The sequence below is a fragment of the Haliotis asinina genome, chromosome 12 (genome assembly GCF_037392515.1).
Source record: "Haliotis asinina isolate JCU_RB_2024 chromosome 12, JCU_Hal_asi_v2, whole genome shotgun sequence".
Taxonomy (NCBI): domain Eukaryota; kingdom Metazoa; phylum Mollusca; class Gastropoda; order Lepetellida; family Haliotidae; genus Haliotis; species Haliotis asinina.
In genome coordinates, this window is record NC_090291.1 from 29,549,215 (window position 1) to 29,575,582 (window position 26,368).

General features: G+C 39.5%; 1 protein-coding gene across 1 annotated transcript; it reads right to left on the reverse strand.

Moving 5' to 3' along the window:
- Window positions 1-170: 170 nt before the first annotated feature.
- Window positions 171-25,889, reverse strand: LOC137257958 (nucleoporin SEH1-like). The gene is made up of 9 exons (XM_067795478.1): window positions 25,612-25,889; window positions 24,072-24,122; window positions 23,382-23,606; window positions 19,634-19,764; window positions 18,932-19,024; window positions 18,387-18,612; window positions 13,160-13,238; window positions 12,384-12,513; window positions 171-5,510 (listed from the first exon to the last, which is right to left on the reverse strand). The coding sequence occupies exons 1-9, from the start codon at window positions 25,720-25,722 to the stop codon at window positions 5,420-5,422; spliced, it is 1,137 nt and encodes a 378-aa protein (XP_067651579.1). The 5' UTR covers window positions 25,723-25,889; the 3' UTR covers window positions 171-5,419.
- Window positions 25,890-26,368: the final 479 nt, after the last annotated feature.

Genomic DNA, 26,368 nt, shown 5'->3' on the forward strand with positions numbered 1-26,368 from the left:
GCCTTCGGTACAGGCATGAAGCCCATTTTTGGTGTACCCAGCTGATGTTGCAGGAAAATAGCTAAATACAGAAGAAAACATAACTCCGGCAAGAAGTTTGCCTTTTTAAAAAGTAATCAAAAAGTTGAAGACCAAACACTGAACCCAGATATTTCATTTAAAAGGCAAGATTTACAGAAATAGATTTATTATGTTCCAGTGGCTATGTTGATAGGAATGTTACATGGCATACGTGTCAGACTAATTGTACTGTAACACAAGACCAATGTTTACACAGAAACAAGGGAACTATTTCACCTTCCGTTTAGTGGAAAGGAAACCAAATTCTTGATGCTGACTGATATGGGGAAACATTTCAACTAACTTGGAAGACGTCTGGAAGAACGGTCCACAGGAGCTGTGGTCATCAATTCACTTAAATGGTTTAGAATGGTGTATCATTTATGCTGAATCTTTCGTACTAAAGACAGTTATCAAGGCCAAAGAGTGACTTACAGATACAGACATTCATCTCAAACCATTCGGGAACTGGTAATATAAAGTAAATGTGAGTGATCACATTCTTTTACTGTTATGCTTCTATACTGAATTGCATGAAGGACCATGACTAAACAAGTACAAAGACCAAAGAACCCTTGGTCAGAAAAACAGGATGTTTTAGTAAATGAGAGTCTCCCATCAAAATATAATGCAGAGAAACACTTCGTCAGTGGCATTCAGTGAATCAGAGAAGAGGTTAAATATACCCTGATATATTTTGGATCTGCAAAATTACATTTCATATTAATACTTTTAAAAAATTTCAAAACCCAGTTGGTGTTTGAGGATAGGATTGAGTCATCACTGCAACATTCTTAACTTTTGAAACATCCATCAATCTTCTTCTAACAACTGCTTTCATTTAGCCTTTTTCACTTATACATACATAAGGGAAGACTTTGGAAAATGATTTTGGGCAGGGCATACACATCAGGTAAAATCCTGACCATTCAGCTCAATGCTTTGGACAACAGATTCTTCATATTTTGATTCCAACATAAATTTCACTTTGTAACACAATAGACAACACCATGGCAGCTTCATAGTTTCAGTCTTATCAACAGAACACAAGTTAAAACAGTTTGTGATGGAAACCATTTTGCCTAACTGGTCTAATATACAATGAAATTGATATAGTGTATACATCTACAAAATCAAACTTGAGTCCTTTAGTAAGTGGAAAACACATCTTCCACACAGCCATCCAACAGCACCAGTCTGGTGGTTTCTGAATATTAGTATACAAACATGGGCAAGTGAGGGTCATTACAAAGCAGGCACAGACTGTCGAGTCTTCCTTGTGATCACACTTAACAACACAGCACAATTAGTTATTTGAAATAACACTTTCAGAAAATATTTCCTGAAATACTGATGCCACATCAAATCAATGTTCTGTTCATTGGATTTGTTTACAGATCTATCTATGAATCTGTTACATGTTACCTTCTTTCCAAAATTTATAGTCACAGCAATGTTGCAAATGACGCCAAAATCTTGTAATATAATTCCACCTGTGATTAACTAAATTTCAAATTTGAGAAAGAAATAAGTAGTAACAATAATCAGTTTGTAGCTGCTTCAAGTATCCACTAACACTGACAACCTACCACCTGAAGTACTACAGAAAGCCAAATACTAATCCAGTTTCCATCAAAACTACACATCAAATGTCGGGAACTTAAGAGTAAAGAGAAGCAAGGATGGATAACACTTTTACAAAACAGTATTTATATATATACAGATTTCAACAGTATTGAAAACAAGTCTAACAAATTTTTAAAATATTCTGGGACTTCAGAACATTATGGAAATACCAGTAGCTGTCTCCACTATAAAAATATTTTATCATTCTGGTCTAAGTATCTGATAATCCAATAGATTAAGATACATCATAATTCTTTCCAGGACATGCAATAACATCTCAGCTCCACTGGGTACAGATCCTACAGATCCACTTCCCATATTATGTCTCCAAAAGAGTTATCCTTCCTTGTTGACAAGGTCATGACATTCAACCGGTTTTTGTCTCTATGTACCTCATTATCCTGTGACAAGAAGAGACAGAGTCAGTCTAAAATCACTCTGCCTACAGAGAAATAGTCTGGAGACTTCCCTTTTAGAAAAGGTCTGTGAGAGATGCATTATTTTCTTTTGGACTTCATAAGTTCAAATAAATCAAGTTAATTAGTAAACTGAATCAAATCTTGCTCTCCGACTAGCTTGCACTAATTTTCACAACGCTTCGGGCAAAACAATATGTTCCTTGAAGGCTACATATTGCAAGAAGACAGTATCCGATATTGCTGGTTGTAGTGACATAGATTCATCATGGTATAACAATTTATAACAATGTTCTGGACAATGGGAGTATTGCAGCATATAACAATCATACAATAAAAACATGCAACCAATCAAACGTGTAGAAGAGTTTGAGCAAATTCAGAGGTTTGACTTACAACATTGATTGATGTACAATGGAAAGATAACTTCAGAGAACACACACAACCATCTACTGACATGTTGTCCCTGGTGATAACTAACTTCATATTAATACTATCAGCTACTGTGACATGGAATTATCATTCAGTTGACAAGCATGGGCATTGCCCATTCTCCTCTGTTGAGTCACTGTTAAAATACATGGTCAAATATTGCACATATTTCTACACTTTCTAGTCACTATCACAGACTAATACTAAATGAACTATTCACATTGTAATCACTAAAAATAGATATATATCATACTGTAAATTAAAAACGAAAAAGCCTAAAATGAGATGACGACTTTTCTTGATAAATATCCTTCTTTCACAGTCAGAAATCTGGAAAGGTACCGATAATATCTCTTCAGGCAACACAAATCAGTTTATTCAGAACAGTGTGCTGTTCACTGTCTAGTTACCAGGTAGGACTCTTTCCCCTGGAAACAGTGTCCAATCATTAGTGAAACAAACTGGTTAGATGTCAAACATATATCGTTATTAACATGAAAACACAGCATCTGAAACATAATTTACAGAAACAACAGTTCCTAAATTATAATAATAAAATATACTGAAAAAGTATCCCAAAGACAGCCTGAAACTGTGAAAATCTACACTTGCATGGGCTTTGCTGCTTATATTTGTTTCGAGGTCTGTATGACAGACTAGCAGACCAGTGAACAATCCATCACTGAAACTACACCGCCACAGTCTGCATTTTCAGCAAAATGTCACTTCCACCATTTTGGTGGGTGCAATTTTTTTAATGATTTAGCACTGCAGAAATTGTTTGAACAGATGTAAAAGTAACTGAGTTGAGTCATATGGACCATTAGGTATGAGGTGCACATTGATAAATTCAGTTGTAGTTTAACAATGGCTCAAGTGCTGGGTATGGAGGGTCCATTTGGGAGCTCCTCTTCCATGGAGACAGTCAAATAACTGTTAAAATATTGACAAAAAAATAAGGACAGACTGTCAGTCTAAGTAAACTAAATCTCAGTGTTATTCGTTACACGCCACCACTGAGTCTAACAAAACCTTGTAGAAGGTCCTGTCAGGTAACCTTTGACAAACCTATGACCGTCCAATCAATAATGAGTCGGTTAAATAATTTAACCAGTCAGACAACAGCTACTACTTAGGGACTGGAGGGACTTTCAAAATATTCAGGTCACTGACACAAATCTCACAGCAAACAAAAATCCACATATAACACAGTTATTTGACCTGCAGTATATACGCTTTGGGGTTTCTGCTTACATGGTTACCATTAGCTAATATTTCCGCAAGATGACATCCTTGAATATTGCCCAAAACACTATTTTCAGGGACTGTTTACTCACCATTGTCATGGCTGTTACGTGCGCCGTGTGCATCACCCAGAAGCGAGCGTATGCTAAATAGCATTCAGAATCATTTGGGTATGAACCTTTTTGAGATAAAAAGTTCAAAATGTATGTACAAATGTCCACTTTCGCGATTTGGTAAGTTGTGTTCTGACTGACCAATCTCAAAGGTTACCTGACGTGACCTCCCATAAGGTTTTGTTAGAATCAGTCGTGCTGTGTAATGAAAAGTACCAAGGCTAAGTTTACTTAGACTAGCCAGATTGTTGAATTAAAATGGAAGAAAAGAAAGAAAGAAGGTAACTATTCAGAAAATGATGTATAGCTACTTATGTCAGAAGCTGGGGCCAGATCCAGAGAGTATTTGTAACACTGCTATTATACAACAAAAAGCTATGTTGTTAAAATAGCATGCAATGCTACAACTACTTTTGTGGATCAGGAACCCTTGAGTTGGAGAACCCATCAGTGTGGGGCAAGTAAAAAGTCTGGTGTAGTTTTTCTAATCAGCAACATGTTAACAATGATTAATTACGCTTAAGTTTAACAATGGTGTTTTAGTTTCAGCAGTGTGAAATCTGGATCAGTTTCACAAGGATGATGTATTTTTAGAGCACATTACAGTAACTTTGCATTGCTAAATGTATCTATTGGAACATACAAACCAAGAAACATGCCAAACTATTGAATGGCCATGAATAAAGCAAATGGTCCTACAATAGCATTACAAGTAAAATCAGATGTACAATTCTGATGATAGATTTTTTATCAAAAATAGCAAACATTCAGTTCACTTCACATTAACAAAATACAACACTGGCATACAAACAAAACAATAACATTAGTGTTTCCTGCCTGAAAATAACGACGTAACAAAACACCACCCTGTGCTCCTTCTGCTGCCGCAATAAACATGACAGACACACTGTGTAATTTGTAATCCTCATCAAAAGAGAAACAGAAAAAGACAAAGAAAATTTGTAAACTGTCAATTCATGTTACTTCCTAATGTTTGCCTAACATCAACACCAACCATTCTACTTCTATCATTCAAACTGTGCTACATCACCACCAAACACACTCAGGGTGGGACAGGTCCAAATTTTCTACCCAGGTACCCCATCCCCTATCACCCTACCCTACTCAGTTACCGTGACATCAAATTTGCAAGAAATGGCAATATATTCTTTAGCTCGGATGCTAAAATTCAAGTTTTTCAATATCTTATTATGCATTATATCCAAAAGAAGTGATTGTAATTATGTCAAAATCTTCAAAGACAATACAACCTTATAATCATGACCTAACATATTATACTGTTCATTAGCCATGTGATCATAACAGGTCTGGGTACTGAGATGGGTCCAAGTCATTACCCCTCTGTCCAAGGTACCCAGGTTACCTGTCCCAGCCCTAAAACACAGCATGATAAAATAAACCAGTGACTACATAACCCAATACTGATGGCAGTATTTCGCCCACACCAAAAATCATTCACCTTTAGATGGGCATATACTGGTTAGATGAGGTAGTATAGTGGCCATGTTAGTAGAAGAGCTTGGCCTGATCTTTCTGCACAGATGTGAAGGGCCAGTTGCTGAGTCGCTTGATGTTCATTGTTCCAGGAGGTGGGGTCCTGGAAGGGGTAAATATCATGTGTTAACTTATTGATCATATCACATTGTCAGCAAAATATCCATCATATCATATTGTCAGCAAAATATCCATCATATCATATTGTCAGCAAAATATCCATCATATCATATTGTCAGCAAAATATCCATCATATCATATTGTCAGCAAAATATCTGTCACATCATACTGTCAAACTATTGATGATATCATATTGTCAGCGAAATATCTGTCACATCATACTGTCAACAAACCATTGATCATATATTGTCAGCAAAATATCCATTATATCATATTGTCAGCAAAATATCCATCATATCATATTGTCAGCAATATATCCGGCAAATCATATTGTCAGTGAACTAATGGTTATATCATACTGTCAGCAAAATACTGGTTACATCATATTGTCAGTAAAATATCATATCATACTGTCAGCAAAATATCCGTCATATCATACTGTCAGCAAAATATCCGTCATATCATACTGTCAGCAAAATATTCGTCATATCATACTGTCAGCAAAATACTGGTTACATCATATTGTCAGCAAAATATCATCATATCATACTGTCAGCACAGCATAATATCATCATATCATACTGTCAGCAAAATATCCGTCATATCATACGGTCAGCAAAATATCCGTCATATCATACTGTCAGCAAAATATCCGTCTTGTCAGTTAAATAAGGATCATTTCACCCAGTCAGCAACAGGTCCTGACAGATAGCTAACAGCATGTCTATTACAACAATATAGTGCCACACACTTTCATAAAAAAACTAGGAATTCTGTGATAATCAGATTCAGTCCAGCACCATTGTGTCAAACATTAGGAATTTACATACCGGCTCTTATTCCCTGGACATAAAACAATGCCTTGGAAAAAGCTCTTGTCAAATAATCTTGTGCGGTGATGTTTATTTGCAAATTTGACAACACTGCTGACAAAGCCATCTTCTTGTTCATTCATTAGACACAATATAATGTCATTTTCTTACTCCCTCAAAAAAAGTTTCATGAAAGTGTATCCTGTAGAAAAAAAATTACCTTCTACAGACTGCTTTTACTGTTGAGAGAAGAAAAAAAGTTGACACATGAAAGTTTGACACAATGCTGTCTGACTGTATATCTTTCTAATTAGATGCACAGTTGACATGTTATGAGTATATTTTTGAGTATCATGTGAAAATACTTTCTCAAAGGTGCAATAACATCACACAAATACAAAGAAGTCTCAGGGGAGATAACTCTCACAGCAGTTTAAGTACTACAAATGGTAAACACATATAAGATGATCCACGACCTGACAAATGACCCCAATTTGCATACTTGGGAACGCCCCACAGAATGATCCACTTGAAACAAGAGGGAGACAGGTTGTCTGATAAATATCGAGAAGTTCATTTTCCACATGCGTTTCACGCATGAATAGTTATAGCATACTCGATTTGGGAACAGGTACAATCCCAACGAATTGAATCAACACAATATACTAAGCAAATATGTTTAGGACCACCGATCCATTTCACAAAGCAAATGACATTTTCCTAGGGTTTTTTTAATTGTTGAATATCTAAAATGCTTGTCAATGCCCCAATCATCTATTTGTCTTCATCTTAACTAAAGATTAGTGTGGAATATCAGTATCTTATGCCTGAAATTGCAGTTACATCATTCGAAGGAATATGCGGTGTTGATTTCATATCACGATTAGCATGTATTGCATGTGCATAATCGTCAAGCTTCCTGTAGCAGCCAAGTGTACTCGCCCAATTTGTTGTACCGCCTCTCGTCACAAATGCGTTTAGCAGTAGCTGTACATTGAATATCTTATTGTGAATGGGGTGAGGTCATGTGAAATGAGGTTTATCATCACATATAAGAATATTTTGCTCACATGACAATGTGCATGCATATGCATGTATGGCTGCTCATACTAGCCCAGACTTCTTCTGTTTTCTCAGTGCTAACTCACTGAGACACCATGCTGTAGTTAAGCATGAAGCATGAACCGTGAACAAGTACCATATTTTAACACTTTTGGGTATGCCACAGCCAGGGATGGAACCTGCAACCTTCTGCTCTCTGGGCAGACACTCTAACCACTACACCACAGAGACTGTCTATTCTGAATGAAATATCCTGTCGAATGTTTAACACAGTGAATGGTACATTCCAGTTCCATACCTGCACACTAAAGGAAACATTACAAGATAGAAGTCACCATTGTCAGCTGTCCCTATTTGGTAGCCATGGAATCACGAGTCATACATGTGAGACAGCAGTGTGCACTTCTGCATTTCTGCCAGTGAATGTTCAAGGAAAACGCTGCTTGAGAATGAATATATTTCTGTGTGGATTTTTGTTTAAATGATACACATACCTACAGAAAAATGTTTTTGTGTTACAAAATATAATAGAAGAGAGAAATGATATGGCGATAAGTATCCTTTTTATAAGCGTGTTCAGTTGGCCATGCATTCCTCCTTTGCACTTCATTCTTACTGAAAGTAATGTCCCCTTTAACCTGAGTCACAAAATAGCTGCTACAATAAGCTATATACATCTATTAACCAGGGGGTAATAAACTGTGAGGTAAGTGAAGGAGTGAGTGAGTGTTTCCATGTCTGCCCATGTAGTTAAGAGCTGAGTTAAGAGCTGCCACTTTTAGGAATAGCCCAGCTTTTCATGGCTTCTCACATTATGCAAATATAGAGAACTAAACCTTCTGCATAAATGACTGTTTTAGCTACCCCCTCCTGAAGCAGACACACCAGAGACTGGAAAGTATGCCAGGATTTATTGGTCTGTTGTCCAGCCACTGTAACCTTGTGTTCAAGAAACTCTCCTCAGAGTTGTTGGTTTGAATCCTGAATCCTGTTTACGTTTCCTGGTTTCGCTGCACCACACATGGGTTTGACCGGTGGTAAACATTCACGGCCTGTATCATTTAGAGCTTCCCTTCGATGTTAAGTGCCGTTATTGAAGAAACACCCTTCAATGAGACATTGTAAACTAAAAGTCACTGTATTCTGTAATCTGATTGGTTGAAAAACATGATCAAATGGTATTTGATTCCCGGAAATTGCAAGGCTGTTTGCGGTGTATTGACATGTAGAAACATCGCAAACATTGTTTTGTTGTGTCATCAACAGTGGTGATGTCATTCAAATCATATTGTGACGTAAAGTTAGAATGTCGTCATAAATGAGCAACTCCAGTGATTTGTGGAATAAATTTACAATCCTATTTCCTACATTATAAGCCCTGGAACATATAGTTACGGTTCTGATAACAGCAATCTAAACATTATGTCACATCATCAGGGATTCTATTTTCTAGTTAACACAATTTATACTACTACAGTATATTGAGCAAAAAACATATGTGAAGTTTTTGTGATTATTCTTCAGGCTTAAATTAAAGTCTACACAGGGTTTCATTCACAAAAAATGTTTTAGTTTGTTATTCAATGAAAAAATGGCATATTGGTTCTCAACAACACATTTTGCAATATGGATCATTTGTGTATTGCAATATACTGATACTACCAGGCAGTCTTACCATGGACTCTAACACCTTAGGATACTGGAGATACAGGAGGTGGATGAAAAGTTTTGATGCCAACTACGAAGACTATTTATTTCTTAATATTCTTTAACATAATCCTCTCCAAGGTCAACATACATGGTGAAGTGCCCTATTGTGCCTGGATCCCATTTGTGCAGACGGCTTGATCCTGGTGGTGTGAAAGTAACGCCATAGCAGAAGTGAGTCAGTATGTATAACGTTTGAGAAACATTACTTTAAATAAGGAGTAAGGTGGAAGTTGGTGCCAAATTTGGCGAATCAAGAATAGATTCAATGAGTACTAAAAGTCATGCATCCATTTCAACACACCTATGTACTTGTGAGCAAGTACACTTTCAGTCCTCAAACTGTGATACTCTCTCACAGATACCAACGCAGATTAGTTTAATACTGTTTTAACATTTTGGGAGACTGTCAACATGTAGCATTCCTTCTAAATCCCGAAAAATGACACTAAATCCAATTTCCCTTTAGGAAACATGATGAACCTGAAGCATTTTAGGTTTCGTAGTCTGTGGAGCAGAGGACACCAAAACTTTTGTCTTTATCTTCAATCCTCAGTATGTTATAACTCTCTCATAGGGAACTACTTTGTAACATACACATCTTGTATACTGCACATAAAAATCATGGATCATGAAATTTGTGGGTAATGAAGAATCATGATCTCCTGACATCAATCTTTGTTGGAGTTGTCCTGACAGGGGAGATTATTCTTGACAGGAATCTGACACTATGGATCATTTTCCAGACTTGTTCAAGTGAAGGGTCAAATAGAGCATTGTACTTAATATATATAGGTGTACTACACATCCTCAGTGCTAAGGCTCAGAATATTTCAGTCACCTCTCCTAATCTCCACTCACTACCTAACTTTAGCGCATGCTTGTTATCTCTCACTAACAATGCCACACTCACCAACTCACTGATGCACAAATAACAGACTAACAAATTCAAACGGTAACTTTTAATTCAAAATTTGACATCAGCTGTATTGACAAAAGACAAGTACAAAATATGTCGACTACAAAACTGAAGACATATGTCTTCAATGATCCACAGATATGATACACCTCAACTCCAGGTACACTATCTCCAGTAGGAATGATAGTCTCAATGGCACACACACTGATAAGGAAACAGATTCATATCCTAAAAATGTCTTCAAATTTGGGGCACAAATATACATTATATGAAACACTTATTTTGATAATGTGTAAAAATACACATCTGTTATTCCATATAAATACTATCCATAGACTAGAGAGTATCAGTTGTGCATCTTCAATACTAGTTTGCCTAAGAAAGACCCAAAAAGACAAAAAGTAAAAATGTAATGAAAAACCTTTATTTGCGTAGAACACATAAAAATTATGTTGTAAGGCATAAAAACTAAGCATTGTGATTGGCATCTTGGCATCAGTGAGATGATATGGCACTGCTTTGAGTAATTAGGATGAATTTGTTTACAGATTCTGAACTTTGTTTTCCATAGAGTGGTATAGAAGGTAAGTTAAATCATTTCATTTCAAATAGTCGTGGGACATCAGAAAAAAACTGCACACATTTTACTGGTGGGGTGTTTGAATCCTGCACACATCTTAATGTAACACACTCCACAATAAACATGTTTCATGGCTGGTTAGTACATGTACACACATTAACATCAAGTATTTCCTGTTCAGATAGCAGAAAAACTGGAAAATTAGGATCACAAAGCAGCTAGCAACAAAATGTGAAACAATATGTGATATTAAAGAAATTATCCAGTCACAAAATTGTAAATTTTACAATAAATTGTATATTTATATACTTACGTTATGCAGTGCGTGAGATAGGATAAGTTATAAAATGTTTACTTTATGACATGACTTTAATGAGAGGACTTAAGAACCCAGAGTGACTGATAGAGTTGGGTTTTCTGCCAAGTTTAACAACAGTCCATCAAACGTCATGGTAATAATCAACACAAACTGGCTTCAAGCATTGTACACAAGGGAATCAAACCTCAACTATATTATACATAAAGCATATCAGAAAACTTGGCCTCATTAATGACATTCTATTTTTCTAACACTCCTTGTTTGTGTCTTTAAAAATTCCATCTCTTGCTTGCATACCTACTTCTGTCAGAAGAGAAATTGTCCCTGATGATACGGTGTAATGCTGGATATGTCTAAAAAATATGATTTCAGTTCAGTGACACTTATTAGTATTGAATAATTTCATTTGTTGAGATAATCAGCCAAAAGTCTTCAGCTAACTGATTTGTGCTCAGACAATTCGATCCCTAGCTTTGATAATGTTACTAAATGATATATCATTATTTTTACATGATGAGACTCTAAAAGCTGTCAAAGTTCCTCATATAACTGACAGAACTTGCAAACAAACACAGGAATGTATAGCTAATAATGGATTGCATATAAATACAAAAATGCTTTATATTCTTTGGAAATATCTTCATAATTAACTCTGGTGAGGAATGAGAATCTAAGTCTAACTACACTGAAATATTGTACTGATAGGATGCAAGTCAAGGGGGCATAACTCTGTCCACTACAGCTGAACATTAGCAGATCAATTATACAAGAAAAATTAGTGATGGCAAAGGGATCTGACTCATATCTAAAAATGTTTGGAAAAAGGTCTTTTCATAACCTTGGTAGTAGGAAGAAAGATGGCAGTATGGTGTGAAAATATCAATGAATAGGACAGCTGGACATTTGCCTGTGTTTCAGTGCCTAGATTTTCGATGCTCTCTTAGCAGTAAGATTGCTGTGATATGCATTTAACAATAATGTACGACTGTCTTAGCATGACGAGAGCTTAAAAAATCTAGGCCCTGATTGTCAAGATTCATATTTTGGAGTGATGGCCTGATTATGAAATCTGAGGATGATCAACGTCATGGCCTCCAAGCATAAATAACACTTTCCACATCCTCAAAACTTGATATCTGGGTTGTAACATCTTCTAGATACTGATCAGTCTACAGTATTCAGTGTCCCATGAATGACTTTAGCTATCTGTGCCCACTTGCCCAAAGTGATCATGGCACTTAGCACTAAGACCGTCAATGACTGAGTATGGGAGTTACGATCATCATACTGCTACAATTGTTTTCTATAACTGGACTCAACAGCTCTTGCGGACTTGGTTCCATGATCTTCCTCTCAACAGAACTCAATATGTACTTTTAGATTGCATTATTAGAGTTATCTCCCCCTAGTGCCAGACAACCTGATTGGCTGAGGTGATTGGAGCAGCTCTAAAATACCTGACGCCTTCAGTGTTGCCATTGGCAACCGACACTGCTTGGGGCACATTGTTGTGGTTCCGAGCGGAGTCTTGTGGTGATCCATCGCCCTTCATCACTGAGATACTCTTCCAGGAGTCCAGATAGTTTGCTGAACAGGGAACAAGGCACATGAGATCAACATGTAATATACAAATGCAGTAATTATGACAACAAAGTCCATGCTTTACAGATCTAATGGAAAAAAAACAAAAAAAACAAGTGATTACCAAGTTCACAGAGAAATAAGCAGATACTATGAAACAACAAAATTTGTCACTTACTCATTCTGAAATTATGCAAGGCTCCATACCCTCAGCTCGTTATAACACTTGTTAATTAGAAACCCTTCATAAACAATGATCCACAATAAACAACATCCTTGATGTCTCCTGAGTATACGTTATGTTGGAGCTATGTTGTTTTCTAGAACTATTGTTGACACTGGCAAACTCAACTGCAATGGTGGCTTAGCTGACCGGCCACTGTGAGACTATGGAGTTAGTAAAGGGAGGTAATAACATTATTGAGTCGAGCTCTAGAGTAGTTGAAATATACCCTAGATATTGAGGATAAATAACCAATGGTTGACAGCATATCCAATGGGCACCATTGTGTCCATATCCTATAGAAGCACCTACACTACTCTTCCCTTTCATCTGCTTAACAAGTGTTTGACCACCCTTCTTCAACTAACCAGTACAATGTATAATAGATACCTTCTTCCATATTGACATATATCTGCAGGTCTGTCTTACCTTTCCATAGCCGCACACATCCATCATCTCCAGATGATGCTAGAATTGTACCAGTCACATTCCAGGAGACCCGCCACACCTGCAACAGATCAACAGTTGGGTGAGGGAATTGGGCCACACATTCCAAAGGTACATTAAGATGCTGACAAGTGCAAGCATGATGGTTAAACAGTTTCGAACACAACATGGATCTGACTGTTCATTCAATATGATGAGTGAGTATAATTTTACGTTGCAATCAGCAATATTCCAGATACATGGCAGAGGTCTGTAAATAAACGAATGCAGTGATCAACAGCATGAGCACTGACCTGCCCAACTGGGAACCACTGACATGTCAACAAAGTCAGTGAGCCTGACCACCTGGCCCCGATTTCTCAAACCAAAATGTAATTTTCTGAATAAAATTGATATTTTATACTTATCCTGACTCATGCTTAATTGCTTATCTCCTCTTCCTGGCGAAGGTAGTGGAACACCTGAAATCCCTTGAAGTTCCCTTCTAAAAGAAACGGACATAGATTCACACTCACCCATGAGTTACCTCCCCCTCCCGTGCACATGTTCAGCTGATCGGCCATGATACTCATTCTCTCCTATAATCGCACGACACGAAAAATATAAGAATTCAGCATGTTTGTGAAGGGGGCTATGAGGGCTTTCGACATGAGTCAGGGTAAGTATAAAATATCAATTTTATTCAGAAAATTACATATTTTTCCTTATCGTGACTCATGCTTAAATTGCTTACAGAATCCGTCAGAAATGGCGGTGGGTCAGACCATGCTGGATTCTGCTGGCTGTTCAAAATTACGTCCAATAATTCCCCCCCCCTAATGAGAACTTGTAACAGCAATAATTTGGTCCTGTCCTTTCTAATATTCATTGTAGATTCTGGGGGGATTACATCCAGTCGAACTTGTCTTCCGTAGACGACTCCGTTGACTGGCATGTGATGCCATTAAAAGTAACTAGTGTCCCACTAGTGTCTGATGCAACTAAATGTCAAGACACAGCAATCGAGACTAGTTGCGACACCTCTTCGCGCACAAGTATCTTCATTGCCAGAGACGTCCTTCGTGGCTATGTCTCGTAGGTAGTGGTTGGCAAACACCATATTTGATTTCCTAAAGCAGCCCTCCATTATAATTGACAGCAAGCAATTCCCATGTAGTGCTAGTGTAGAGGCAAGGCTCTGATTTCATGTGGGTTGGAGGTTCGCGGAGGTTCCAATCCTGCTGCTTTAAAACGTGTTGCGGGATACTTCCGTAAGTGTCTCAGTAGATATAGGGATAAACAGGTGCTTGAAACTCTGCCTTCTGGACTTGGTACTTGCAATGTATATCTTCAATGCTCTGACTGGACATAATGATACATCTGAGTATCATGGGGTCTTGGATTGAAGATAGTGCCAGTACGTGGAATTGTCTATCTGGCAGTTGATTTTTCGCAATAAAATCCCATTGTAGACGCAGATGAGCTGTCTGCTGATGACTTGCATCAAAGCTTGTGTGGTTGAATTCTAGAGCATGAATATCTGACATTCATGCAGCTGTAACCAAGGCAAGTAAAAACTGTGTCTTCTGAGTTAGCAGTTCAAATGAGGTCCGATCAAGTGGCTTGTATGCATCACTTGTGAGATGTTGGGAGTACGATGTTTACATCTCATGTTGGAGCTCTAAATCTACATTGTTCATCTTCCAACTTGAAGGAGCGTAGCAAGGCAAATAACTCAGGTACTTTAGTCAGCTTGGTCCCTGTTTCCATGGTGACAAATGAGCTGCCAAGTATGAGCCTTTCAGACCTCTGGAATGTTGTAGGTGACATAAATATTCTGCTATCTGCCGATATGTTGCCTTCACCGCTGTGAATCCTTTCTTCTTGGCGTAAGCCTCAAACCGCTTCCACTTGTCATCATAAAGGGTGCAAGTGGATTTCCGTAAGGCTAAGGTAACTGATTTCGCTGCTCTCGTCGAGTATCCTCCGTGTTTTAAACAGATTTTGATACGTTCCACAAGTGAAGTCGGAACACAGATGGGTTGCTGTGTGCCTGTTTCGTGTGGGGGTGGACAAGATTTTCCCAATCTGGTAGTTGTAGTGTTGGTTGTCCTACCTCCTCTATGAGTGTTGGAAACCAATGTCTCGTTGGCCAGTAAGGCGCGACCAAAGTCAGTTGTAGCCTCATGGTCTGTTTTATTTTCTCGATGACTTTTGGTAGAAGCACTGGAGGGGGAAATGTGAAGATGTTTTAGTCCATCCCATGGGATGCTGAAAATGTCTGTTGCCCAGGCTAACGGATCTGGTACCGGTGATACAAAGGTTGTAGTTTGTTTGTGGAACCTTGTTGCAAATAAGTCTATTTGCGGCGATCCAAACGTCTGGCTGATTAGTTAAAACTCCTCTCAAAGCAGCATCCACTCTGTTGGTGATGGACAAAGAGGACGAGATAAGGCGTGATGTTGCCGACGACTGGTATGTGACATGCGATTATTTGGAGATTCAAACTGTCGATCATGTCGAAACAACAGGTGTAGTAAAGATGGCAATCTCATTCACCCTTGCTTGTTTATGTAGAAAGCCACTGTTGAGTTGTCTGTGTGGATCATCAGTAGCTTGTCTCTCAGTGTCGTCGACCAGTGATGGATAGCATGAATCACCACTTTCATCTGCAACTGGTTGATGGGAAGAGTTTGATCTTCCGTCTTCCAGATTCCTGCAGCAATGTCATTGTTTAGATGGGCACCCCATCCTTGGATCAAGATGGTTGTTGAATGCAGACTGTAACATATAAGTTCCTGCGCAGACATTTGCCGGGTGAGTTCCCCATAGTGGGTGTGGTTTCAAGCTGTCCAGCATCATAAACTGGTCAAGTTGTGAAACCGTGACTCAGGAATCGCTGTCATAGACATAGTTGCAGGCGTCCTCTTCTGGTCACATCTTGAGATGACGTGAGCAGACCGAGTAGACATTGAGTCTGCCACATTGAGTCTGCTGTTAGAAGACCTCTATGCTGCCCGACGAATCAAATGACACTTTAAACTGTTAATCTAGTGTGTAATCGACATCATTCCAGCATTGAAAGTCACCGACAACTTCCTGATACTGGAACAATAACACCACATTCTGTGCAGGGCGTTGTCTCTCAAAGACCAATAAGATTGTAGACGTGACATCACCGGTGTACCAGACAACTGATCATCGTGAAATCTTGTTCAAACGGTGATATCCTTGCTAGCATTTAGGTTAGTCTACAACCATGCCACTTGAAGCTGATGTAGACAAATTGTCTTCCAGGTAGATGTATCGGAAATTTTCCCCGAAGAAAATACCATCATCTCTTGTGATTGGAGGTGTAGTTTGCAGTGGTTTGTTGTAGTTGTCTCGAAAAAATCTTCGTAATGTATTCATCACTGAGAATTCCCCAATTCTTCCAGCAGAGTTGAAAATACACCAACTGGAGATGATTATATGGGAACAGCTGAGGGTGGAAATCTCCAGTCGTTCTTCAATATTTACTTCCTGGACGCTCCAGTATTAAACTTCATATCTCTTCCTCTCTGGACTCTTTTATGTAACGCTGACTTGTCTGCTTCAGCACCGTTGTCAAGAAGACAATGCACTTGATCATCATGACTTCTCTGAAGTCTTGGCCGATACTTCTTACTACCTCTTCAATCTTGTTGAGGATGTAGATTCAGTCCTGCAGTAGTTGAGACGAGGTGTTCAGATGTAAACTACTGACAGCGCCTTCAACAAGCTGGGGAGACTGCTGAAGATCTTCTCCATTGACGAGTAGACCTGTGAATGCATTCACCCACGTGAGCTTCCTCACGTGAGCATCGTGGCCAATCTCGGAGCAGCAGTCGACGAAGATTGTAGTCTTTGTTCTTCTTCAACATGACCTTTCCAAGCTCATGTTGCATGACGATGTCTGCATCGAATGGCTGCGTACAGCGACAGCTGACTGTTCGAAGTGTATCATCAACGCCAGCTCATCGTATCTAGACTTTTCAGGCTACGACACCCCCGTTCCCAATGAAGGATTCTTCTGTGGTCTAGGGGACAACTCGCTGGACCCAAGGTATAACCCCGGAGACACGCCTGACTGTAACTGGAATGAAATTCAGAAGTTAATGAAAAAACGATTACCTGAAGCTAAATCACCCGATTAAACATGACTAATGAAAGTCGACATTGCCTGTCCCTCGCACGCCTGTGAAAAGAACAAAGTTATACAATAAATTCTGAAAAAGATAATTTACTGCAAATTTCACAACAAATAGTGGAAGAACACAAGGGCTTAGAGGCCGGAGAAGGTCAACCTCTGACAGCCGTAATCTACACTATAAACACAATTTCATCAACAGAGACTAAGTCTCGGTTGACAAAATATGTGCTATTTCAATATCCAATAATCATAAATAAACAAATTGTGATACATATACATAAAAAAAGGAACGAAATAGTTGTTTAAACTTAACACCGTAATGGAGACCCCAGGTAACTCCAGCCGCCCTCAGGCAATAAGTAGAAAGTGAGTATCATGACCATGTGCGCAGGAGGGGAGGTAACTCATGGGTGAGTGTGAATTTATGTTGGCTTCTTTTAGAAGGGAACTTCAAGGGATTTCAGGTGTTCCACTACTTTCGCCAGGAAGAGGAGAAAAGCAATTAAGCATGAGTCAGGATAAGTATAAAATATCAAGTTTTTACTCAAATTTCAAACTGAGTTTGACAAAATGAAACAGCTGAATTTTAACTCAACTGTCCTTTTAAAACAAAAAAAAAAACCAAACATACTTGATTAAATTATCCACTAACCTCAAACAGTGTACTATGAATTTAATATTGATATTAATATTCTGGGAATTGAATTTTCCCGTGTTTACTCAAACTTAAGTCAAAACTGAGACTTAAGTTTGTTTCGATAAATTGAGGCCTGATCCCGTTAGTCGCCCTTTACGACAAGCACAGAGCCTTTTGTCAATTCATGGCAAGCATGGGTTGTTGCAGACTTATTCTAGCCCGGATCTTCATGGTTTTCATTCATTCTGGTGCCTGTGAGGGCTGGTCAACACATGATCCTGATCAGATGGCTGGGTAAATGCTTTATGCACCTAAGGTCTAGCATGACATGTGGTCGACTTTGTGATGTATCTGTGATGTGATCTAGTTACATAGCCTGACATTTGGTTGTAATTGGTGAGGTGAAAAATGTTGCATTATACCTGGGACTCATGGTCACCAAAACTTGCCACTTGTCTCATCTCAAACTTCGTCAGACTGGCCTGTGCTCCTAAGGAAACATCCTTCCTCAATGGCTTCAGGGAAATAATCTTCAGATCCTTGGCAGTGATTGCCAACAGATGGTATGACCGCCCCAAGTTTGGAGCGAAGGCAACATCATGGACGGGGTCAGTCACCATGGATAAACTCTCAACTTTGTTCCATTTTCTGGAACATAAATAAATACTTACTGGAACACTCTATGATAACTAGCCACATGATTAAATGATTATAACTGACAATGGACACACCATATTAATTTGTGTACAGTTGATAATATCATGCTAGACAATCCACAAATGATCTCCAATTTTAAACAAGATATAAAGTAAAAGTAAAAAGTGAAAATGTTTGTCATTTCAATGTTTCATAAAAGCAATTCAATTCACTTATGCATGAGAAAGTATATAAAGATTTACACAGGAATAGAATGGTTACATTATGTTCCATGAAATGTTACTGTGTGCAGTCACTCTACATTACGAACCTTGCATTATCATTGTACTCGTAGATGTGGACTTTCGCCCCAGCAGCAGGGTTAGGGTCATCACTGCCAACAGCTATCATTGGCGGATGTACTCTGTAAACATGTTATCAGTAAAGTTTATATGTCAACAACTTATGTTGCAGGTACCAACACAACCAGCAAGGTCACAGCTGTGAGATGATGAAAATGGTGTTGGTCCTTGCATATTCAATCTAAAATGAGTGTGATGCCAACATGTGAAAAAAACACCTATTACGCAACATCCTGGAGAGTAAGGACAGATATTGTTGTCCACTTCATCTTGGATTTCCTAAGGATTGTTTTGACTCCAAAGTAGCTTTCAAAGGAAAAGCACTGTATGTCAGATGCAAATCAAACATATAGACAAACTGTCTGGTTTGCGACACAAATAGTGAATGAGTGACCATGGTTTCACATTGCTATTGGCAATACTCCTGCAATATCATGGAGACGGACGAGAGAAATGGGTTTCACTGTTTGTATCCATGTCAGGAATGGAACACGTCTCCAGCATGACAAGCAAACAGTCAAACAGGCGTGCAACACAAAGAAGCCTGAATATTGCTTATTTGTCTGTTACTTTGGTTTTACTAAGCTATCACAAAATCCTTTCATGCACAAATATAACACAACTGCCATTGAGAATATTCCAAGCATATTCCCGTAAGAAAGACGACACACCTTGAGTGGTTCCAGGACAAACAGCTGCAGCTGATTCTACATGAGATCTCATGCTGGAGAGGCCAGTTACTGAGGTTCATCACATCAACAGCCTCGTAGATACGGACAATCCCATCAGCAGAACATGTAGCCTATACAAACAAATAGTCACTGGAACCTGACAACTGTTCAATTATCAATGGAACAATCTTTGGTTCAATGTTATCAATCTTCTCTTGCGTTTTACATTTGAATCATCATAACAGGTAAACGGGTTCAATGGTGTGTTCAAAGTTATTTTATTTACGTAGTCTGTCTGTCTGTCTCTCTGTTCTACAGTTTAAAATGGATTTTCCAGTATACTGACTCTAGTCCTTATTTTATATCCTCTCTAATGCTGAGTGAGTGAGTTTTGGTGTGTGAATTTTGTACCCATGAGAGGAATCAAAAACCACTCAAACCACTTGGCCACCAATGGTTACAGCATGTATCAATGACTGTATAGGAACAGAAGTGATGTGATCGCAAGTGCGGACTATCCAAAACATTCACTTTTACTGAAAACAAGTCTGAAAAGCCCAGAGTGGGTAGGAGCATTTGGCCATGGCTTGGGTTAACCTTAGGACCAGGAGGTAAGAAGAAGTAGTTACTTAATGGGAGGAAGGTTGGAAGCTGCTGGGCAGTAACCAGTGGACCAAAGGATTGAAGGCCCTCAACATCCTCTACTGCTAGATCCCACACGTAGAGGCTAGCGAAGACCATTGATGATGTCCAAAAGCACCCCTTCATGGTAGTCAAGATGGTGCAGTTCCTGTGGAGAGCCATGGTAGAAGCCAAGGCCTAATGGTTAACATTCTGTCTAGTTCTACAGGCAGTTGATTTATTGCCACAAAATTCCATCCAGTGCGTGTATCTCGCTAACTCACTATGAAGGAGAAGGAGGAGGAATGCGATGAACTGAGGAGAAGCTGACAACGGGTCCTTGGACTTCAGTGCACAGAATTTCTGAAAAGATGTCCATTTATCATCATAGATGGATCTTGTATAAACCTGATAAGTTTGAGCAATAACTTTAGCCACATGCCCGAAAAAACCTTTGGCCTTCAATGCTTTCGGTAAATGCAGATGAAAGCGAGACGCATCGGTTGCAGTTGGGCGACCGAGAGTATGCAGGGGCAGGTGAGGCCACTCTGGTAAATGTTGCGGATTTCTGTTGTTGAGGTTCAACCAAAAGTTGATGAATCCTACAAGCTTGACCTCTGGCAGCAGAACTGGCTGTGGAAAGGTGTACATGTCCAGACCCTCCCATGACAAGGACATGACATTGACTGCCCATGCCTCCGTGTCTGGAATGGGGGGACACTCGCAGAGGGAGCTGATTGTTAAATCAGGTGGCAAAAATGTTCAGAAGAGGAAGGCCATGATTGTGACAAAGCAGGTGGAAGGCTTACAGATGCAGCCACCACTACCTCGGTCTGCTAGCAGTGACTGTTGATCTGGAGTATACATGTGTGACTAAGGCGTTGTAGTCAGAGGCAGCGACACGGCAATAGGCAACTTGTTGCCACTCTTGAGGATACTGGTCACAAACAGATCTTCTAAGACTGACTAGTTGTGTCAGAAGATCCTCAGTCTCCTGCCTACTGGAGAAGGTCAAACTGGCACGAATGGGGGAGAGGATGCCCATATCTTCAGTGACCTGAGTGGGCCACTTCCCCATACACCTGCCGGCATCAAGGGCAGCTCTAAGGGACGGTCCTGCTGGCAGCTCTTTCTATCAGACTTGGTCCTGCCATGACGTCCTCTGCTGAAAGCACTACGAGCAGACTCCCTTACTGACGCTTCCTTCTGCCCTTAGATGATGACTTGCCACGAAAGGCAGAGCCTAAGGATTCAAGCGTAAACAGGGGCACTTCCATGTGAGTGAGTTCCGCATGTTCTCTATATACCTCCAGGATGTTATTGTCAAAGAGGAAACACAACGTGAAAAGGGTTCTCAGCAACTTTCTTTTGAGTTCTTCCTGTGATGAACAAGTGTCCAGGAAGCCAGAGCGCCGCACAATGGTTGTCATGGCCCATGCCGCTCAAAGATGTGTCATGTAGAACATTCCCTTGCCCTTGGAATAAAGTAGACAAATGGTCGACCCTCAACACATTACCATCAGTTAAATCCACCGAAGTCGCAGATACCAAAGCTGAAATGGATTTTAACATCCACTTAATTTCCATATCTGCCGCTAGCATCTTCGAATCCTGCACATGATAGGACGACTGAGGAGAATTGGATAAGAACTGGATAAGAGCTTCAAGGATTCCGCTCCCTATCAGCGAAATGCTAACTATGAATCTTATAGTCACTCTTGCGTAACATCGGAGCCTTGGTTATCGAGCTGAGTGATAGTTTAGCAAAATCTGCCAGAGATGCAACAGCATCGGCAACCATTGTTTGAAGTGGCAAAAGCAACTCCGGCAAAATCCTAATGGTCTTCAGGTCGTCAGCACCAGAAGACGGCAGTGGGCAATCAGACCACCTGGCAGCAATCCAGTCGGAAACCACAAAAGGGGAAGGTATGTGCCCCCATCATCTGTCTCCTCAAGCATCTCCTCACTGCAATCTGGAGAGAAATAGCGTTCCCCTGATCATCTTAAGAAACTGTACTTCCATTGTACCAGTGACTTGAGGTAGAAGGCGTTGGACACTGAAGAGCAGACGACCGCTGAGGCTCTTTCAGAGAACCGCATGTAACATCCATGGAACAAGAGTGAAGGCAACTTGGTGACTGGCGAGAAGGAATGAACCTGGACCGGGACCGACGATGACGTTTCATGCCAGTAAAGGATCTGGAACACCAATCCCTATCTGTAGAACCCTGGGCAGAGTGAGACCTAGACCTAGATCGGCGGCTACTACAGCATGGACTCCTAGATCAGAGCAAACTGGAGCAAGATGATATGATAATCAGCAAACGGCGTTGGCATCAGTAACAGTGTCAACACTGATTCATACCGCAAGTCTGCAACGTCAGCGGGAGGAGCCATTGGTGTTAGCGCTGAAACCACAGCAGACGAAGTAAAAATCAGCGCTGGAGTCGGTGTAGGAACAGCCAGGCTGTGTTGTCATGGTTGTTGGCAAAAGGAGTGTCCACAGAAGCTGCTGTACTTCCGGATGAGAGTGGGCATCAGGCTGTGATAGGTTGACTCGTAAGATACTTGAAGTAAAGTGAATTTTTTTGACAGTCCGCACTTGCGTGGGAGTGGATATCAAGTCACTTCCGTTCCTGTACAATTATCAATACACGATTCAAGGAAATGGTGAATCAACAAGTGTCTGATCAAAGCTTGAGGTAATATGCACAAGACCTATGGCAAGGTAAGTTAAAAATATGTGCATCATTACTTTCAAAGTGCCAACATATTTCAGTATCACAGAATGCAATTTTAAAAGGTTATTAAAAGGTTATAAATTACAGTAGTTGTTGAACAGAAAGGATTGGTTGGTTGGTTAACACAGCCCTCAGCAATGTATCAGCTAAGTGGCAGCTGCGTGTAAATATTCAGTCTGGTCCAGACAATGCAGCCATTAACATGATGAGCATAGGTCACGGTTGGGATAACATGGCATCCAAACCCATTAGTCAACTCTTATTTCAAGGCTTTGTATGCAACATGTTACAACACATGTTAAAACTCAGAAGTGTCAGCAAAAAACATTTAAAGTAACATCTGCATGTCTTCAGAAAACATTTTGACCCAATCATTGAAAACTAACCAGCTGCAAGCCCAAATACTGAGGTCCAAACTTGACATCCGTCACAGAAGTTCGACTGTCCACAAGGTTTCCCCTGTTGACCCATGGTGTCTGACCTTCACCTTTGCCGTGTTCTCCCACCAGCTCCTCCCAAACTGCTGCTGTTCTGTCGAAGGAGCATGTAGCTAGCACCTGCCCAAACTCAGGATGTGCCCACGTCACTCTCCACACTGAGCCACTGTGTGTCTACACAATCATGGGGAAAATTATTCAGATATAATAACACTAGCAATTACTAAAAACACAAACTACCGATGTAAATTGTTGGTGAGAAATAATAAAAGGGAAAACAACAAGCATGCTCACATCATCCCTAATTTATTTTTAACAATGAGGAAAGGTCCGAGTGGCACTTTCACAGATTGGATATGTCTTTCTGCCTGTTCACATAAATTAAAGAAACATGTTAAAACTCATCCATATCAAATGGGGAATATATGTTCAGGATGATATGATTTGACTAGAATGAAATTTAAGTGGGGCTGGCAGAAGTCTTTGCATAATTATTCTGATGCAGTTTTTATTCTGATCCAGTTCCTATACTGAATACTGATCCAGTTCTTACTAAGACAGAAGCAACGTAACATACAAAATATTACAAGTACTGATGGTTGTCTCTACATAAAGTCAATATGAAGGCTTCAACAATACCTTCCAGTTAGCTGTACAGTGCCACTCTCCATCTTCTCCCAAGTCCCACACCTACAACACCAACATATGATCCAGTCACTGGAGTACACATGCAGATGATGTGTAGCATTCTAATGCAAGAGTGAGTGAGTGAGTTAATATTTAACGTCACATCGGCAATCTTTCAGCCTTATCGTCACAAGAAAATTTAACAATGAAAAGGACGATATGTATATTATAAAACCAGTCAGCGAAGCACAGTACGAAAACTAGAATATCACAATTAGCATCAAAACTAGCGTGGAAAGTTATAACTGATATCATTATATGGACAATACAATATATAAACTGGCTATAGATCGCCAACAACAGTGGGTAGATCACCAGACTAGGGACCATGGGGACTTACAGTACCTTTGCTACCTGCATGGACCCTTGTTGGATTTACATCATCCCCTAAGCTGCTGGCGATTGTAAGAAATTTTAGCCAAAATTAAATTTACATTGACTTTGAACGTTTTGGGGCTTACGTACCCTCTCAGGAGGACAATAACTTTACAATACTTCAACCCCCTCTGAGGGTACATCCACTAACAATTCTAGTTATTAATCTAAACTACCAATCATAAAAATACATCTTTCTACAGAACATATTAATAAAAATTCACCCATGAAATCAATTTCTGTTCAAAAAACAATAATTAAATGAGTACTAACAGAGGTAAAAAGATCCTTAACAGTTTTGACATAGAAATATTTATCCCTTGTGATGGAGAATTCAACACAGTCAAGCAGGATATGCTTGATCGTGTTCCAGTCCCCCCTAAGTAAGTGAAGCAATTTCAGCAAATCTGAAGGAACTGCATCTCAAATGTAAACAAGTTAAGCCAAATCGCAAAACAATTGCAGCGATATCGGTATTTAGCGATAATAACATAAACATATTGCCCCTATCAGAAACAATGTCTGTACAACTTGAAACACACTCAGCAATCTTCGGAGATTTCTTGGCTCCATTCCATGATTTGTCGGTCGCGTCCCGAAACTCACACACCAAACCATGGCATCACTGGAAGGAGCACCTGTCTCGGTGAGTTTTTGTTTTTAGTTTCTACCATTTCATTCGTATAATTGTCCACCTTTGACCACCCGTGTTGAATGCGAAATTCATCACTTTGATTTATGGAAGCATGGCTGAATCCATGGATTATTTTGATGTGTAATGGGTATGTACCCAGAATGCTACAGTCAGTTTGATGTGTGCTTGGTACAAGAACTTGCAAAACAGACCAACTTCTGTACAATGTGCACTGTGGATACAAACTGTGCAACACAGGTGGAGAATGGCATTGTCAGCTTTAGCAATCCTTAAAACAGGAAGTTTTCAAAGACTAACTGCTTAGTCCACAGCAATAATGTGACAATTTGCACAAAACATGTCAACATCATGGAGTATGTACGAGTCCTATGTATACGTGTTCATTTACTGCAAATCGGCTTACAATATTGATAGAAACTAAATTTTCATTCCTGCACTGTCTTCTTCAAAACTGGTTATCACCTTCACACTTTGGTCGCTGGAACATGTGGCCATCCTTGTTCCGTGGAAATCATAGGAGACATCGTGGATCAAGTCTTTATGATCAACTGGGATGGATTTGGCCACATACATGGTTAATGTCAATCAAACAAAGGTGAAAAATATGTAATTAACGTGTGATACTAAGACACAATAATAAGTAACTATGTATATGTTTCAATTAGAGTTATCGTTCTAACATAATACACTGGCAGGTGCGCGATAAGTTTGTACTTCCATGCGCCCCGTACGAATCGTCTATATACACGACGTCGTGTATATTGTGGTACAATATACACGACTGGATAATTTCCTTCCCCGCTTTGCAAGACGCGCTGTGATTGGTAGATTCCTTTAAACTGGTTACAGGCCCTTGTACCGCCGGAGGACTAGCGTTACAATAGGTGTCATCGTACCTTTCCGAGGTTTTAAGGCATAGTCTTCCCCGTACTTTCCCACAAGTTATGAATCGCTGTCATTGACAGTTGTTAGCGGAATGCTCATATTGTGCTAATATTCTGTAAGAATAGTTTGCAAAATCAATACCAAGTTAACTTACCTTCAATATATTTTTTTTTACAATATTCTCGCTTTGTGTGTCTTTTGGGTAGCAATGATAAATGGGTTCGAACGACATGTCCATTCACACAGTCTAGAAAGGCCTGTTACCTTCAATTTAAGGCATCGTTACTTCTATTTTCTTAAGCGCATAATGATCACAATCATTCTTGACAATGAT